This window comes from Poecilia mexicana, unplaced genomic scaffold (assembly GCF_051168715.1).
Source record: "Poecilia mexicana isolate PSO_F unplaced genomic scaffold, ASM5116871v1 scaffold_9, whole genome shotgun sequence".
In the NCBI taxonomy this organism is placed as follows: Eukaryota; Metazoa; Chordata; class Actinopteri; order Cyprinodontiformes; family Poeciliidae; genus Poecilia; species Poecilia mexicana.
In genome coordinates, this window is record NW_028263378.1 from 9,720,895 (window position 1) to 9,737,679 (window position 16,785).

Here is a 16,785-nt window from a genome sequence, read left to right on the forward strand (position 1 = left end):
TGAAACATTTAATTGTACCAAAAAGCAACACAATAAAGGACATTATAATTATTAACTCGAACAAAACAATTACACAATATGAGCACATTTTCCAAAGACAGATTTTTATTAAATAATATAATCACTGTAAAAAAACAACAACAAAAAAAACAACTTAATTTTCAAAGGGGTGGAATGACATCTTTTTGTTTACAAGCCTGTATGTTTGTTAACAATATAAAAAAGTCACTAAAACTATAAACAGAGTCACACAGAAACTCTGCAGGGTGCCGTCCGTGGAGACGCGACAAACATACGCAAAGTGCTGCTCAAACGGTGCTGCTTTTAATGCTTGTTTAAAACATTTCAGACATTCTCCCTTAAACATCAACAAAGTAATTCACAGCTTTATTTTTTTTGTTGTGCTTTTTCTTTTTTAAAATCAGGTTTTTAACATGATACAAATCACAAGAATTGTAACCGTCTGTTTAAAAAAGCAAGCAAGCATTCAAACATTTACCAAAGAAACAGCTAACAGTCAGCCTGCGTCTGTCTGTTGGAACAAAATCTGTGGATAAAAATTCACTAATTAGCACAATTATTCTGGTTTTTTAAAATACTGAAAAAATCGAAGTGTAAATAAAATGAGCTAGACTTTTAGAAGAAGGCAAATAATAACATAAAATCTGTAAAACCAGTTTGTTTTCCCTTCGAAACAAGTTGAACGTGTAAATCAACTTCATGAAGTGATTTTAGTTTTGGACGTAAATGTCAGTCAGTTCACCCTGTTTACAATCTTGGCAGCTGCTGGTTGTAGTTAAAATATACTTGTGTTTTGCAAAAGTATTCACACCCATGCAACCTTTCCACATTTTGTTATGCCGCAACCTTAAACTTCTGTGAATTTTACAGGGATTTTATGTGACAGACCAACATAAAAATGAATTGTAAAGTGGAGAAATATGTTTACAAACAAAACTGAAAAGAGTGTGTTCACCATGAAGACCAAGAAATACAAAGGAGTGAACGTGGGAAAAATGTCTTGTTATAAATAAGATAATATATCAGTGGAACTAATATATAAAAAAAAAATCAATATTAAGGAATTATTATTGACTTAAAACAAGTTCCTAATTCTTGCTGAAAAGCTACTTGTTTTGTCTTATTCCAAGTGTGCTGATATATTTGCCCTAGAAACTAGACAAAAATACCTTGTAAGATTTTATGTTGTTGCAGTTTTGTTTAATACGATGCATATTTTCTGGTTAAAATAGCATTTTCATTTTTCAGAGAGACGTTTTTCTCGAATATTAAAAAAAAGCGACCTGCCATCTGCGTTCAATGCTGCAGTTGCCTTTGGGACATCGGCCCCTTGTGCCCCCCTGATTCAGCGGCCGTGCTCAGACCCCCTAATGACTGGCCGCTGTAATTTCTGCAAAAGACAATTCTAAAAAGTATTGACGAACACACTATTCAGATGTTAAAAACTAAACTTAAGAGTTAAGTAACATTTTTGCTCCACTTTGCAACAAAGCCCAACTTTATGCTGCTCTATCACACGAGATCTCAGTGAAATATCTTCAGTTATTAGATGCAACTTAAAAATTGTGAAAACCAAACATTAAACTCACACATTACAACATGCAGTCATTTTTTTGTCTGTATCAAAACAAACATAACATTCAGTTTACAGAACAGCTAATGACAGCATAATCTGAGGGTTGGGATTTATCAGTGAAACGAAGGCAGCTGATTTAAATTCAATTCTCAGACTCGCCCGGTTCAGGGAGGAATGTAAATGCAAACATTGGCATCAGCGCTTGGATCTTAAAACCTTGTGCTTTCAGTCAGTGTGATTAGCTCTGGCTCTTTTTGATCATTCGTAAGCATTTTGTGCTTGGACGAGGTTAAAATAGGCACTTTACTATAATTATGTCACATTACAGCTGTGCTTGATTAGAATAAGAAAAGAGGATGTGGCTCAGGAAGCTTATAAAATAAAAATACAAATAAAAAAGGTAAAATCACTCATGTATGTGATGCCATACTGGAAGACAGCAGAAGAGTGAACTGGAAAGGAGAAGTTCTTGCCTGATCAACGCTCTCTCTCTCTCTCTCTCTCTCTCTCTCTCTGTTGGCGGCGGATGTAAACAGTTCCTAACAGTTTGTGCCGGAGGAAATCCTCACTTTCATTAGGTTAAATACACTTCGCTCCTTCTGGAAGACCTCGAAGCTGCTTTTCTATTATACACCGCAGGTAATTATACCTATAAATGTGGTGAAAGAAGGAGGTCAAAGGTCATTTAAAGTAGGAATATTCTGCAGCTGTTTAGATTATATGTAGCGTTTATGGTACCTTCTTCTGAGCTTCAGCACCTCTCTGTCTTCTTCTTCCTTCAGCTTGGTGATGAAACTCTGAAGGACAGGCATCTCAAACTTGATATACTGTGCCACCTGGTGGAACAAGAGAGAACTTCACCAATAAAACTCAAGATCCCCATTGTGCCATTAAGGCTGAGCTGTTCAATCATGATAACTGAAATGTTTGTTAACTAATTTAGTAATCGATTGATCGCTAATTGGAGTACTCAGACTCTAAAAGAGGATATTTGCTTAAAGAACAACAATCAGAAAGGTAATTAAGCCAAAACTATACAAAAATATATGGATTTTTAATTTAACTTGTCTATAGAAAATATTCTACCCAGAACTCCTCAAGTGGGACAGTTTTAGCTTCACCTGGTTCAAATTCTCTCTTACTGAGCACCTTTTGTTGTCTTATTTTTAATCAATTAATCCAATAAATAATCAACAGATCAGCCAAACATTATGTTGATGTTAAGTCAAGAAGAAAGGGCTGAGCTTTTAGAAGTATTACTTTAGCTACAAATTATCAACGGTTCACAAATGGAATAATACCTTATTTAATTTTAGTCAACAAAATGTTTAATTATTAAAGAATTGAGTTCAATTATTTGTTTATCTGTATTTTTTAAAAGTGTTTCTAATATTGAATAAATAAACTTAAGAGGCTAAATGAAAAATCTGCTGAATCTTCCAATTTCTTATTCGATTAATCCATTAACTGTCAGAATAATCAACGATCCTTACATCAAAGTAAGGTGTGTGATTGTAGCTGGGAGTATCATGTCAGGAAATGGTTGTGACTTACATCATATGTGACTTCTTCACCCAAGTCTTCCTCCATGAGGAAGATCTTGCAGACCTGCTCACATGGACCCTGAATGACTCTCAGCACCAGAGGAAAATCAGTCCGCTTCAGCTTCACTCGCTCTGAAACACCAACGCATCTTTAATGGGTCAATTAGCCAAAATTCATTCAGATAAAGCAGTGTTTTTCAACCACTGTTCCGCGGCACACTAGTGTGCCGTGAGTGATCGTCAGGTGTGCCGTCGAAATTATTCAATTTCACCTATGGTACCGTATTTTCCGGACTGTAAGCTGCTACTTTTTTCCTGAGCTTTGAACCATGCGGATTGTAGCCCGGTGCGGTTTTTCTGTGTATTTTTCTTCAACCACCAGGGGGCTCTCGAGCAGGAAGTGAATCATTAGAAGTCAAAATTGTAAATCAAAGAAGAACGCGTTGATTTTCATTTAGAACAACCACATGCTAGCAGCAGGCACGACGGAGAAATGTTTTCAAACTCATATGATGCAGCTTTTAAGTTGAGGACTGTCGGTCTGCCACTACAGGAGAGAAATAGAGCCGCTGCACTTAAGCTTGGTGTTAACGAAACCATGGTTAGTAGTGGCTAGCGGCGTAATAATGTATTTTTCTTACCACTAGTTTATTTGATTCCTATTCAAGACACTTTGATAAGAATGACTATATATATAATATAGCCGACTACAGAGTATCTTTGTTTACATTTTTGGTTGGTGGCGTGCCTCAAGATTTTTCAATTAAAACAGTGTACCTTGGCTCAAAAAAGGTTGAAAAACACTGAGATAAAGCATATACTCTCACTGGCCACTTAATTAGGTACACCTGTTCAACCAATCACATTGGAATAGTAAATAAATTGTATTTAAGAGTTTTAATCCAACGGGTAACAAAGGTGTGTTTGATGTTAGAGATTACTCAAAATTAGCAGGGTTATGTTTCTCCTTTAAGACAAATTTTCTGAATTTCTCAGGTATTTGTCAATAGCTCTAAATATTTTAAACGATCTGTTTCTAATGTGTGAACCGATCTCAGAACATCCCTGCAGGCTTAGGAATTTTGGAAAAGTCATCCGGTAGGAAAATAATCTAATCTGTTCACTGCTGCTGCTTCATTCAAGATTATGTTAGAATGACTTATTTATCTGTTGTTACATAAGTCTTAAAAATGAAGAAACAAATCTGTTTTCGCTAAATCGTTGTCTTCCTTCAAACAGCACCTGTCACATCGATTGATGCCCAAACAGCAGGGGGAGCCATCAAAGAATCAGAGCAACTCTTGTTTCTGTGATCTCCTTTCACCAGACTGCATACCGTTAAGTGGAGCCGAGCAGTTCAAACCGTAAATCTACCACTCGCTGCCAGATGTTACCATGGAGGCAATAAAAAACAAAAACACAGCGTCGCTTTCCTGCTGCTGGACATGCTGCGTGTACTCGCAGCTGTAAACAATCCATCCTGTTATCCAGATGACAAACGGCAAGAAAGGTCAGTGTAGCCGTTTCCAGCAGGGCAACTCTGAGCTTCTACAGCAAATAAAATAAAACTATTTCCACTGCAGAAACAGAGGCTGCAGCCATTTAAACCCCGACTAGGTTGAAGATAAACGATTATAGAAACGCCTGATTTTAAGAAAGCAGCAGGACAGATGGAGAAAGTTGATCCAGATTAACTCAGTGCTCACGCTTCATTTCCAAACAGCTCACTTACCTCCACTTGCATGGACAAGATAGAGAGCGAAATCATCCGGGCTGTTTTCGATTTTAAACTTGTTGAGGAGAACCCGGAGCACCTGCGGTGTGGTCATGCAGCTGTTGATCCTGACATTAGTAACTGAACCATACGCAGGCGTGAACACGGCTGTCTGAAAACAGAAGCATTAAACAGTGACGGTTTACATTTATGAATTATATTTTTGTTTCTAGGTTATTGGAGGTTTTCATAGAAAAGCACCTTATGGTTGTAAAAGTGTCCATTGATGGAGAATCGATGGCGTCGGATTTTCCTCTGGTCGCTTGGAGACCGCCGCTGGCCGCGTCTTAAGATGCCAGCGTCGCTTTTCGTCCGGAGAAGCTGAGCGGAGCTCTCACTGTCCTCTGAACGACGACACAAAATAAAGAAATTATTAGATCACTAATTATTATTACATCACATGCAATAAATCACAGGTGCTCTGCAGGTTACCTTCGTGTGAGATCTATAAAGAACATATCCTGTATTTAAAAATCTACCAGGTTTTTAGGTTTCTACTTGATTTTATTTTATCTGTAGGTACTTTTTTAATACAGTTTTTATTGTTTTTTAGACATTTTTATATCAATAGGTTATATTTTGTTACTGTGCTGCTATAATAAATGAATTTCCCCACTGGGATTATTCACAAGTGTTGATGAGAGAAAACATTTTTGAATGGATTGCTAAACCAGGATCTTACGATTCCAATTCCTGAGAAAACAATTTGTTCAAATTATATTTTATAAAGGGAAAGAAATTTTCTAATAACTTTTACAAACAGTCAAATGCTCCACAGTTGCTGATCTGACTTCTTGGTCATGTTAGAAAACAAAATCTGTGAAAAACGTCTGAGATGTTTTTCTGTATAAAAAACCCAAAGATTTGTTAATTGGATCTATTTAAAATGACATGAACCAAAGCATAAACATAAATCTTCTCGTAAAAATGACACCAAACTAACTGATTATGTTTATTAGATGATAGAGTCGCTGACCTTCATCCGTCTCCGTGTTGTCCTCCTGTTTACTGTCAGGCGGCGTCACTTCCACAGTGGGAGGATTTTGTTCTGAGGTCTGCTGACCGTCTGTGTTGTTGGGAGAACTGCAGATGTAAAAACAAGAAAGAACAAAGTTGAGAGAAAAGCTAAGAGCCAAAAAAATCACAAAACTGTAAACATAGCAAGCATAAAAGTAATTAAATATCACATTTCTGATCCAGAGAGAAACCAACTCTTTGGTTCTCAGTTCATTAAAGACAGAAAGGTGAACGAACTGGGAGATATTTTTACACAAAACAATCAGAAATATCAACACGCTTTTCTTTCCATAACATGTTTAATGTCAAAACATGAAGGTAGGTTTTACCCACTAATAACTGTCTGTTGTTACACTTAACATGTTAAAATGTTCATTTTTCATTTAATTGAATTCAAAAAGTGAAACTCTAGATTCTTTACACAAAACGTGGTATAATTGAAGTGTTTATATTTGTGTATTTCGATATTGATGTCAGTTCTGTTTCTCCACAATTTACAATGTTACATAAGACAAATAAAAAGCTTTTAGTGGAGAAAAGTAAAGTTATTGGAAGGACTGCTGATTGACAGATATTAACAACTTTCACAAGACTGGTTCATGTCATTGCTCTATTGAAGAATACAAAGGGAAAATTGAGTGGAAGGAAAAAGCCTGATAGAAAAAGGTAAAAACCAGCAGGGATAACTTCAGTTTTTAGAGGATTGTGGAGAAAACCCAACTCAAGAAATGGAGTCAGACTTTCTAAAGCCACTCCACACAGACGGACCTGAGCTACACCTCTCCAAACACAGATCACTTTAGGAGCATTTTACCTCCAACAAAGTAAGATTTTCAAATAAAATTTAGTTTGCATTTAATTTGGAATGCTATCAAAACAATCTGGGTTTCTGTTAGACCTCAGCAGAATCACAGGCAGATCACCTCCATGCTGCATTGATGCAGTAATTCATGCATAAGGAGCCAAACCAACTATTGTGTGAATAAACTACAGTGAATGAACGTAATTCTCAGTGAGACATTCATTTTTGCACTAAAAATCTTTTTTTTTTACTGGTGTTATGTAATAATGTATTAAAGTTAATGGAGAATTTCTGTAAGACAAAATTATCAAAATTAACAAAAAGAAAATGCTTGAAATATTAACAGTATTGTATTAATAATATTTAAAATGTTCAGGTTTTATTATATTAGAATCACTCTGTGTTTTAAAAATGTAAATATAAAATGAATAACTAATAAATTAAAATAACCTTTTCTATAATATTTCCATTCCTTAATGTATATTTGTATAGCTTTAAAGCATTGATATGAGCTTTGTGCAGCAAAAATAATTATGAATTCAAATAAACAGATCTGTTAATGCATGATGACAAACCAAACTTTAAAGGTTCTTTGTGTTTAGATTCTGTTTAATTATAGATTTAATGAGCCTATCTTAACAGAGATCCATAATATGTAACTGTCCTCATTATCATTTCCAGTCTGAGTGTAACTGGATCTGTCTGGTTTGACTTGCCCTTGGCTGTCCAGGTTGCAGCCTGAGTGCCAGGACGTGGAGGACGGCGGCGGTCGAATTCGCTCATGGTCATCCTGCATCTGAAGTCTGATTGGCCGCCGAAGGCCCCAAAAGATATTCAGCAAGCCTTCGATGATCAGCTCCTCTTCTTCCTGTTTGGAGACCCAGACACTGATCAATGTCAACACTCTTCCAGCAGACTGTTATTAGGCCTTCAGGGCAGGAGGAGTAATGAGTCTGGAGCGATACGTTGGAAAAGATTGCAATCAAAGGCGAAAATGTCAAGAGCAACAAAGAGTGGGGCTGCTGGGAATGTTGTGTTCAAAGTTAAATATAAAAGTAAGAAACGGCTGTAATTACTCACCTCTCTGTGTCGGAGCTGGAGGTTCTGCCCCTCATAGTAAAGGTTGTATGTTTTCAGATGTGAGAGGATTGCTGCCCTGAAGACATAAAAACTAAATCACTGAGAGGAAAAATCTATTTTAGCTCGAGCCAAGAAAACACCAAACAAGACACATGAGCTTAAACAGATTTGCTGCGCAGCCAGAATTTAATCAAAGGCTTATTGGATTCTTTTCTTTAAGATAATAGAGCAGTATTACATGAAGATATGAAACTTTTCTAGTGCTGCTGGGCTTCTTGTCCAGCCTTGTATATGTGCAGATCTCCTGTTGGCATTTTGAGTCCAACTTTATAAATAAATTAGCTTCTGAAAGCGCCACTGCTCATAAGTAAGAGACAGACTTACTCCATAAATCAGAACTTAACTCCTCATGTTAAGCTGATGTTACAAACATGGATTTTCCAAAAAGCTACCAAACAGAAGACTAATAATCATCAAACATGTGTGTTCATTATTTACTTGAACATGTGAGAAAGTGTTGAAGTGAAACCTTACTTGCTGATGAACTTTTTCTCTCCGATCTGAACCCCGTCCTGTGTACCATCCATACTCGGTTAGCATGAGAGACTCTGAGGAACAAAGAAGTAAACAGAGTCAACGCTCATTTATCAGTCTCATGACTCCTCATGACAAACTCAGAGGCACACAGAGGACAGTCTGAGGAGCAGGAAAGCGGCTGCAGGAAAAGAAGAAATAACAAAGATCGTATCTTATTTCCTGCCAACAATTCCCCTCAAGATCCTAAGTGATAAAACACTAACGAGTCTCTTTACAGAACCAAAACATTTGGTGCTTCATAGTGGAGGAGAGCAGCTGTATCGTTGCTCTTTAACTCTGCCGTCTGGACAGAAGATCCAGTCATGCAGCTGTTTGACGTGGCGGTCGGTTTCCTGCGGAGTGGACTCAGTGTGGGTTTGTGTGAAACCTGGCAGGAACGAAGCCTCCGGAAGCACAAAGACAGGTGCAGGACACATGGGCCACCTGCTGCTTCACATTAATTCAGCTGCTTAAACATTCATCATGCTGCAAAGACACAAAATCTTACCCAGTAAAGTTGGTCTAGTTGATAGTACACCTGAAATAAGACAAAACTGGCTTAGAAGTAACTTTTCAGCAAGACATAGGAGCTTATTTTCTCTGAAAAACATTTAGAAGCCAGTGCACTGAACCCCATTGAAAACCTCCTGGTTATTCCACCAAATATTGATTTCTGAACTCTTCCTGAGTTAAAACATTAGTATTGTTTCTAAATGAATATGAGCTTGTTTGATTAATTATTGGAGGTCTGAAAGAACTGCATCTTTTATGTTATTTTCACTATTTCTCATTTTCTGCAAATAAATATAAAATATTTGCTTGGAATTTCAGACACATGTTGTCAGTAGTTAATAGAATAAAAGAACAATGATCAATTTAGTCAAACATATACCTATAGAAATTAAAATCAAAGAAGCTGATAATTTTAAGTAGTCTCTTAATTTAATTTTTTCTAGAGCTGTAGATGAAAAAGTACTTGTTCCACTGGTAGATTATTTCACCTGTAATCTGCCATTTTCCACATGTTATAAATAAAATAATCTGCAAATGGAACAAGAACTTTTTCATCAATATAAAGGAATTACTGACATAAAAAAAGCCTTTATATCTTGCTGAAAAGTTACTTGTAAGCTACTTTTGTCTTATTTCAAGTGAACTGAGGTATTTTCACTAGAAACTAAACCAAAATTACATGGTAAGAGTTTGTGTTTTGCAGTGCTGACACAATACAGAAATAGTTTCTTTACATTTCTGCTAAACATTTCAGAATGTTGACAAAGGGGATTTGAGTTTCAGGAAGTAAACAGCACAAATATATAGATTTAGTTGAATATCAGAGGCTTATATCTACATAAGGAGTATGTGTTGTACAAGTTTCAGCGATCTTACCACAGAGGAGACGGCAGGTTTTTGTTGCGCCTGTGTGGAGAGAGAGCACAGGGTCGGATCGGTCCAATCTGGGTCAGGTGTGTCAGGTTCTGGGAGACTGCCCGGTCCACAAAAAGCCCACGAAGCTCTTTTTACTGTGTGCGACACCGAACAGATGGGGAAGAGCGGCGTTGCTTAAAGGAAGTGCTCCCCTTCCGTCAAATGGCTTCCTCCTTTGCTTAGTCAGTCACACAGGAAACTGACTCTACCCCTCATACAGCCCAAAACTTCCTCAATTCAAACAGCAGATCAACAACCACACACCAGAAAGAGAACGCAGCTAAACTCTGATCGCCTCTCTGTGATCGGACAACAGATCGGTGTCACCAGCACATTTAAACACAGTGACCATAAACAACCTGAGGCTGTCGATCTGTGAAATAAATGAAATATTAAACAGCAATTAGCCAGGTTCAATGCCAAGCGCCATCAATATTTCAGCAGCCATATTAGGCCTGTGGAGCGCCCCAAACCTCACCACCGACTGACACAATGGCAGCCATTAGCCTCTGATATCATGTATCATATATTGTGTTCGAAGGCGGCTCTGCTCCAGCATTTATTAATGGGTGATGCTTGTGGTCTGAGACTGACAAGCGACCAGCTGTCAAACCAAAACAAAGCGCTAACAGTTGTGGGTCGACTAAACCTGCAGCTCTGACACCAGGATCTAACCAGGTGTGTGACTAGGGCTGAAACGATTCCTCGAATGATTCGAGTACCTCGATTACTAAAATTCCTCGAGGAAAATTTACCTGCCTCGAAGCTTCTTTAATTTATGTTTTATTAGTTAGCGCACCGTGTTCCGGCCGGGACTTCATTTGCGTTGCGCGGAGCTCTCACTTCCGCCTCTGAGTTGTTGACAAAAGCTAAGTCTCAGCGGCATAAAGTCCAATCTTCAAGATTGGCCCGTGGGGATTTTATTGATTGATGATAATGCCCGATCTTAAAATGACTGGGGGAATGCCTGGAGTACGGCAGCATTTCTCCTCCGTGGCTGCTGGTTGAAAGCGAACGGCGGGAAGAGCGCTGAGGTGAGCGGATAGCCTGAACAGGGCGGGCGGCTGAGTAGCTGATGCTTACCGTGTAAATGTAGCTTTACCGACGAACCGCACAATAAATTTCATATCCCGGTCTGAAGAAACGGGTGGCGGAGCGCATCGTACATGGCTGGTAGATGAGTTTCTGAGTGTGACCAGTGAAGGTGTCGTAAATATCCCGTATTGCTTCCCCCCGTGTTCGTCCCCCGGTCTAACGGTTCGTCAGTCCGCTGGTCTATTTCCTCCCCTCCACCCCATGTTCGTTCATTCGCCCTCTCCTCCCACTCCAGGCGGCATTTCCCGTATTTTCAAACCCAAAGCGTGACAGGTTAGGTGGCAAGGTGAGTTTAATTAATCTATTAAACTCACTGAAGATGAATACATAAACTAAAAGCTGGATTGTAGACATTTTTTATAAGCATATTTGTGAGCCTGCCTATTTGTTATTAAATTCAATATAATTTCAGATTTTTCTATAACTTTTCTTCTGGTTAACTTAGAAAGTGAGCTATTATTGTTACAGGTTAGTTTTCTAAACCACAAAAAAGCAACTGTTAGGGATGCTCAAATATGAAAACTTGGACTCATATTGATATCTGATAGTAACACCGGTATTATGCCAGATTTACCAATATTTCATTTTAGAATTTTTTTTATCCGATTACTCGATTAATCGTAAGAATAATCGATAGATTACTCGATTACTAAAATATTCGTTTACAACAGCCCTATGTGTGACCTTTACAGCTGAGGCAGCATGATTAAAGTGTTCACATTTAACCATGTCAAATGTTCAGAGCATGTCAAAGTTTCCTTCTAATTGTCAAGAATAAACATTTTATATTCAATTATGTAGACTTTAGTCTGTGCTGCATATTTTGACTAAATGCAGCCTTGAAGTTGGGGATTGTGTTCAAAAGAAAAAAATCAGGTCTGAAATACTAAATTTAAGTTGTGCTGGAATCTCAGAGGAATTGAATAAAATATTTTATTTAACCTTAATTTGACATAAAAACTCTTTTGAATCAAATGTAGCATCAAAGCTGCATCAGTACCACTGGCACCACAGTAAATACAGATAAAACATTTTTTGTCTGGGATTTAATCTGAATATATATTTGCTGTTTTAAGTCAGTTCAGATTACAAAGATTCTTCCAGAAGCTTTTCACAACCATTTGCTGGTATATTTGGCCCATTCCTCCAAACAGAACCAGTGTAACTGAGTCAGGTTTTAGGCCGCATCGCTCAGACGTCGTCTTATGTTTTCACTGTGTGATATCACACTGTTGATGTTACAGCTGTGTGATATCAACTCCAAAACACTCACTTTGTTGTATTTAAGCAACGTTGTAAATAATATAGTGCCATCTTTAAGGTCATTGTATCTTTGAAGGATTTAATTTAATTTGTGTCCAAGTTTATCAAAACACCCACTCCCCATGGAAAATATTGGAAAGTATTCTTAGTATTGCAAGCTTTTACAATATTATTCAGAATTTAACGGCATGAGTTATTTTTCAAAGAGGGGGCCTTTATTTTAAATATTCAATTGTTAAAAAGTATGGCAGCCTTCATACATTTAAACATCTGGCTTTGAAGAAAGCAATAAAAATATTCTGACATAAATGTAGTCCTAAAAAAGAAAGCTTTAAATCTGATATGTCAAACAGTGACTAAAAAAGTGGATGTTCCTTTTTTATTCAGTCTTATAAACATCTGGTTTCACACACTTCTTTTCTAAGCAGAACTTCTTGTCTCTGTGAAACAGATCCTTTTGAGATAAAGACGACGGCCGCAGCAGATCCAACATCAGCCCCACTGCAGACAGTCTGACCCAGGGCTGACCCAGTCCCGTTTCAGATCCCAGCGTTCTTCTTCTATGTGCTGGAAAACGGTCCAAATGTAGAATACATTGAGCGTTTGAATTCCCCTGAGGCTCATTATAACGTCAGCCAATCCTCAGACTCCATCTTCTCCTCTTACGCCACCGTTGTCTTCACTTACTCTGTTGTTTTGATTGGAACCATAAAATTCAGTTGATAAAGAGTATTTTCTTTTTCTTCTCAGAAATGTTTCCAAACCATCTAGCTTTCTATCAAACATCCCCTAACGACGACCTGACTTTTCTCTCCACATTCTCTCTTTAAAATGCCCCCTCCCCTCCTTGTTTTTTGCCCTCTCACCCCGTCGCCTCTAAACCTCCTCAGTCAACGTCCTTGGTGCTGAATAGCTTCAAACCTCCTCCCGTTTTTCTCCCAAACCCACCAACAGGGTCTCCGCTGTCTTTCAGCGTCCACATGACTACTGCTCTGTCTCACCATTGTCATTACTGTCATAGCAACAACACACAGAAACTAAACCACACACAGGCCTGCAACAGAAACGTGGTTTGGCACTGCTGCTCCTAATGGGGACGTCAAATATGAAGCAAGCAATCATTTATCCAAAACAAAGAGTTCAGACTGTCTAGAAGTCAATTCTTTGGTCCATTTTTATGGTTTTCAGTCACTCTAGAAAGAATGTGAACATGCACTCTGAACTTTATCCAGTTTTTAAAATCCTGTTAGCAACAGAATAATTTAGATAGTTTGGATACAACTTTGAAAAAGCCTCTGACACCTTTTTTCTGTTACAGTCTCATAAAGATGATGGTTGTCCATAATATTCTTAATTTTACATAAAATTAAATAAAGGATGCTGCATAATGTTGCTCTCTATTTTTACTCAAAAGTTTACATTTCTAATTTTGTAGTTAAAAGAATTAGCAGAAATGTTTCTTGCAGACAGAAGTGATAATGTGTCAAAGTTTTCTCACCCACTTCAGCCTCAAAATCCAATATGGCGGCTGTCTCATATTAAATCTGAAAAACAGAATATTTGCACTCCTCAAAAATTCTCAAAACTACAGCGCTTGAAAAATACAAACTCCATCGCTATAAGCTTGCATTGCTAATATTAGTTAGCATAATCTTTAATATTAAAAACTAGCTAATCCCACAGACTTTCTAACTGGAACTAGAGCATGGTTAGGTTGGATTAGATGTCATTCCCAGATCCAAATTCAGAGATAATGGGAAGCAAACACACTTACTCCAGCTTTGCTGTCGTCTACTGTTCACCAGTCCTCAAAATGTTTTCCACTGTGTGTTTATCATCTTTTTGGCTGCTGCAGCTGATAAAACCTTAGCTTCTTCATATTTACTTTGCAAATAAACAACAAAATGTATATTTTTGATATTACCAAAGGCATTTGGTAGCCATTGGTACTACTTGTGTCATAAGTTGAGAAGCATCATACTAAGGTAGCTTTAAAAACATCATTAGAGGCTTCATTGCATGATGTCGGCTTAAAGGGAATGTGGGGCAGCATCCACTTTGGGAGCAGCCTCTGTGGCTGGCCATGTGTGCTGAGAGGAATTTTAACCATCCCTTGCTTGTTATGTAACCTGTTTTACTAATATATTTATAGCTATGTGGTCTCCCTGGTTGTGGAAATGTCTGATATGAAAAGCATTTTCCCTCGGTTCCGTCCAGGGCATCAAACAAAGTGCGGTGGTTTGTGGTTGCTCGCTGAATATGAATAAAATACAAAACAAAAATAATATCTATGGTTTTTGGAGCAAACTGGTGGCGTTAAGATGTTTCTGGACTAGCTAACTCCATCCGCTGTAATATTATTTCAGTTATTTTAATTAGACAACAAAACTACACATCCGTTTCGTATCGGAACATCTCTTTTAAACAAATCATGATACGCAGACTGAGCTACACCGACCTGAGCTGGATTTCTTGCCGACTTTAGGAGACTCTTTCTTGGCTTATCTACCGCTCTCCCTCTCGGTTCTTCTCCTCTTTTCTCGAGGATCAACCGTCGGCCCACGGATGAGTACAACTTGGTCTCGTGCTCCTGCCGTTGGAAACAATCAGAGCGATGCGCGAGCGGCCAAACATCCAGGATCTCGTGGAAGGAGGACAGAGACAGAGAGAGAGAGAGAGAGAGAGAGAGAGAGAGAGAGAGAGAGGTCCATCTGTTGTGGCGGGGCACGTTGCGTAGGAGCGACGCTGGGCCCTGAGGTTAGGAACCAATCAGAGGGCAGGATTTACGAGCCTTTGTTCACGCGGAGATGAATGAAAACATGACAACAATGGGAGAGACGGGCACGCGCACAATGGTCGATTATTGATATTTAATGGAGTCCTGGACCAGGGGCGGTGCTAGCATCCTGAAGCATCGGGGGGACAGCCCAGCCAAGAAAATGTTCAAATTAAATAATGGAATGTACAATATGTACACTTTGCTCTATAATTTAAATCGAAAAGTGAATAGAAAGTTATATTAAAAGTGAAATATATATATATGTACATATATATATATATATATATGTACATATATATATATGTATATATATATATATATATATATATATACATATATATATATATATATATATATATATATATATACATATATATATATATATATATATATATATATATATATATATATATATATATATAAACTATGTGTTTATATATCTGTATATAAAATATATTTTAATGCACAAAGATAAATTTGCTCCTGTGTAAATAGTCACGCTTTATTTAGGAGAATCCTAAAAATATGAGATTCACTCAAGAGAGCTGTAAGAACTTATAATAATGAAGCTGCTAAAGCATAGAAAAACAAAGTATGTGCTAAAAAGAATCACAATAAAAAAATCTTTCCAGTTCATAAATTTGCAAGATTCACAGCAGGCTTATACTGCCCCCTAGTGGCCGCCTGAAACTTCTCAGTCTCAAGTTTTAAACTGATTTCTGAAATCTTCATCGAAGTGATCATCTTGAAAGCAGATGCAGCCACAGTTACAGTTTAATGATTTGTTTTAAACACGCACACTGTAAATGTTTTAAATAAATATGCAACTTTAAGAGCTTCCCCCTCTCTTGCTCCGTCGCTCTGACATTAGCTTCCAGGTTCTTCTGCGTTGCCAACAATTTCCATGTGATAGTATTACATGAAATACAGAATCTGTGAAAACATCAATCATTATGTCCAAATTATGTCCATGTGCTTTAACTATTACTGGAATATGCTTCACTAAACATTGTGTCATGTCTTTAATGCAGCAATCTGGAATGCAATCTATAGTTCAACCATCAGTCAATAATGTAATCTGTTTATTTTTTAGCCAATAACTGTGTGTCTGTTACACTGGAGGTACCAAAATACTTATAAGAAATTTATTTAACTCTGACTGTCAAGATAAATAACTGTGAAAGTGACAGGGTGCCCATCACAAAGTGTTTAAAGACCAGATTCATAACATGTGATTTATGAATAAAACACTAAACCAAAACCTAAAGCACAGGGGCCATTTACAATTTAAATCATGTATCAAGACTCAAACCTCTTGACAAAAAGAACATTTTTAAAAAGGTGTGAAACTGTATTATTTCCTAACTTTTTTTCTTGTTTCGGACACATAGTTGCCCGCTGCTAGCTATTTCTGTTGAAACAGAAAAATGCTTTTTCTGGTGAATCTCAAATTAAAATATTGAAACTAATTTCAGTACTTTGTTAAAAAAAAGCAAACCTTTTAAAATATTTTTTTGTGTAAATTATTACAGCTTAAAGCTAATGGGGGTAAAAAAAAAACCGTCCATGTACTGTAAATGCATGCAGTACTTCGTCTAGGCTCCTTTTCCTTGAATTATGTTGATGCAGTTTGATATGGAGGCGGTCAGTCTGTAGCTCTGGTGTCTCATGTTCCTTTTGAGAAAACTCTCCATATGCAGGTTTTTCCTTCCACTCAACTTTCCATAAATATGCTTGGAAACAGGAGTTTCAGCAGCCAGGTTAATTGACGATTTGGGGCTTCTCCCGGTTGTGAAGGCGGTAAGGTTACCATAACTTAATATTTCTGTA

At 37.5% G+C, this 16,785-nt stretch overlaps 1 protein-coding gene across 6 annotated transcripts; it reads right to left on the reverse strand.

Moving 5' to 3' along the window:
• Positions 1 to 83: 83 nt before the first annotated feature.
• rassf2b (Ras association domain family member 2b) lies at positions 84 to 14,850 on the reverse strand. 6 transcript variants are annotated; one of them, XM_088008752.1, is made up of 12 exons: positions 14,635 to 14,850; positions 9,780 to 9,809; positions 8,899 to 8,928; positions 8,349 to 8,422; positions 7,815 to 7,890; positions 7,451 to 7,602; positions 5,892 to 5,998; positions 5,117 to 5,259; positions 4,874 to 5,027; positions 3,152 to 3,273; positions 2,336 to 2,433; positions 84 to 2,246 (listed from the first exon to the last, which is right to left on the reverse strand). In XM_088008752.1, exons 4-12 carry the CDS (start codon positions 8,399 to 8,401, stop codon positions 2,177 to 2,179), a joined length of 975 nt encoding a protein of 324 aa, XP_087864878.1. In that variant the 5' UTR covers positions 8,402 to 8,422; positions 8,899 to 8,928; positions 9,780 to 9,809; positions 14,635 to 14,850; the 3' UTR covers positions 84 to 2,176. The 6 variants fall into 6 exon arrangements, with proteins under 6 accessions (XP_087864878.1, XP_014823095.1, XP_087864875.1 ...); XM_014967609.2 differs by having other exon boundaries at positions 9,780 to 9,913; XM_088008749.1 differs by lacking the exon at positions 8,899 to 8,928 and adding an exon at positions 13,675 to 13,720 and having other exon boundaries at positions 9,780 to 9,913; positions 14,635 to 14,849.
• Positions 14,851 to 16,785: the final 1,935 nt, after the last annotated feature.

Excerpts from the sequence above, each read along its gene's own strand:
- rassf2b (XM_088008751.1), bottom strand. The coding sequence starts at position 8,401 with ATGGATGGTACACAGGACGGGGTTCAGATCGGAGAGAAAAAGTTCATC. Across the intron at positions 7,891-8,348 it reads GAGAAAAAGTTCATCAGCAA|GGCAGCAATCCTCTCACATC; the intron begins GTAAGGTTTCAC and ends TTATGTCTTCAG. Across the intron at positions 7,603-7,814 it reads TCCAGCTCCGACACAGAGAG|GAAGAAGAGGAGCTGATCAT; the intron begins GTGAGTAATTAC and ends GTCTCCAAACAG.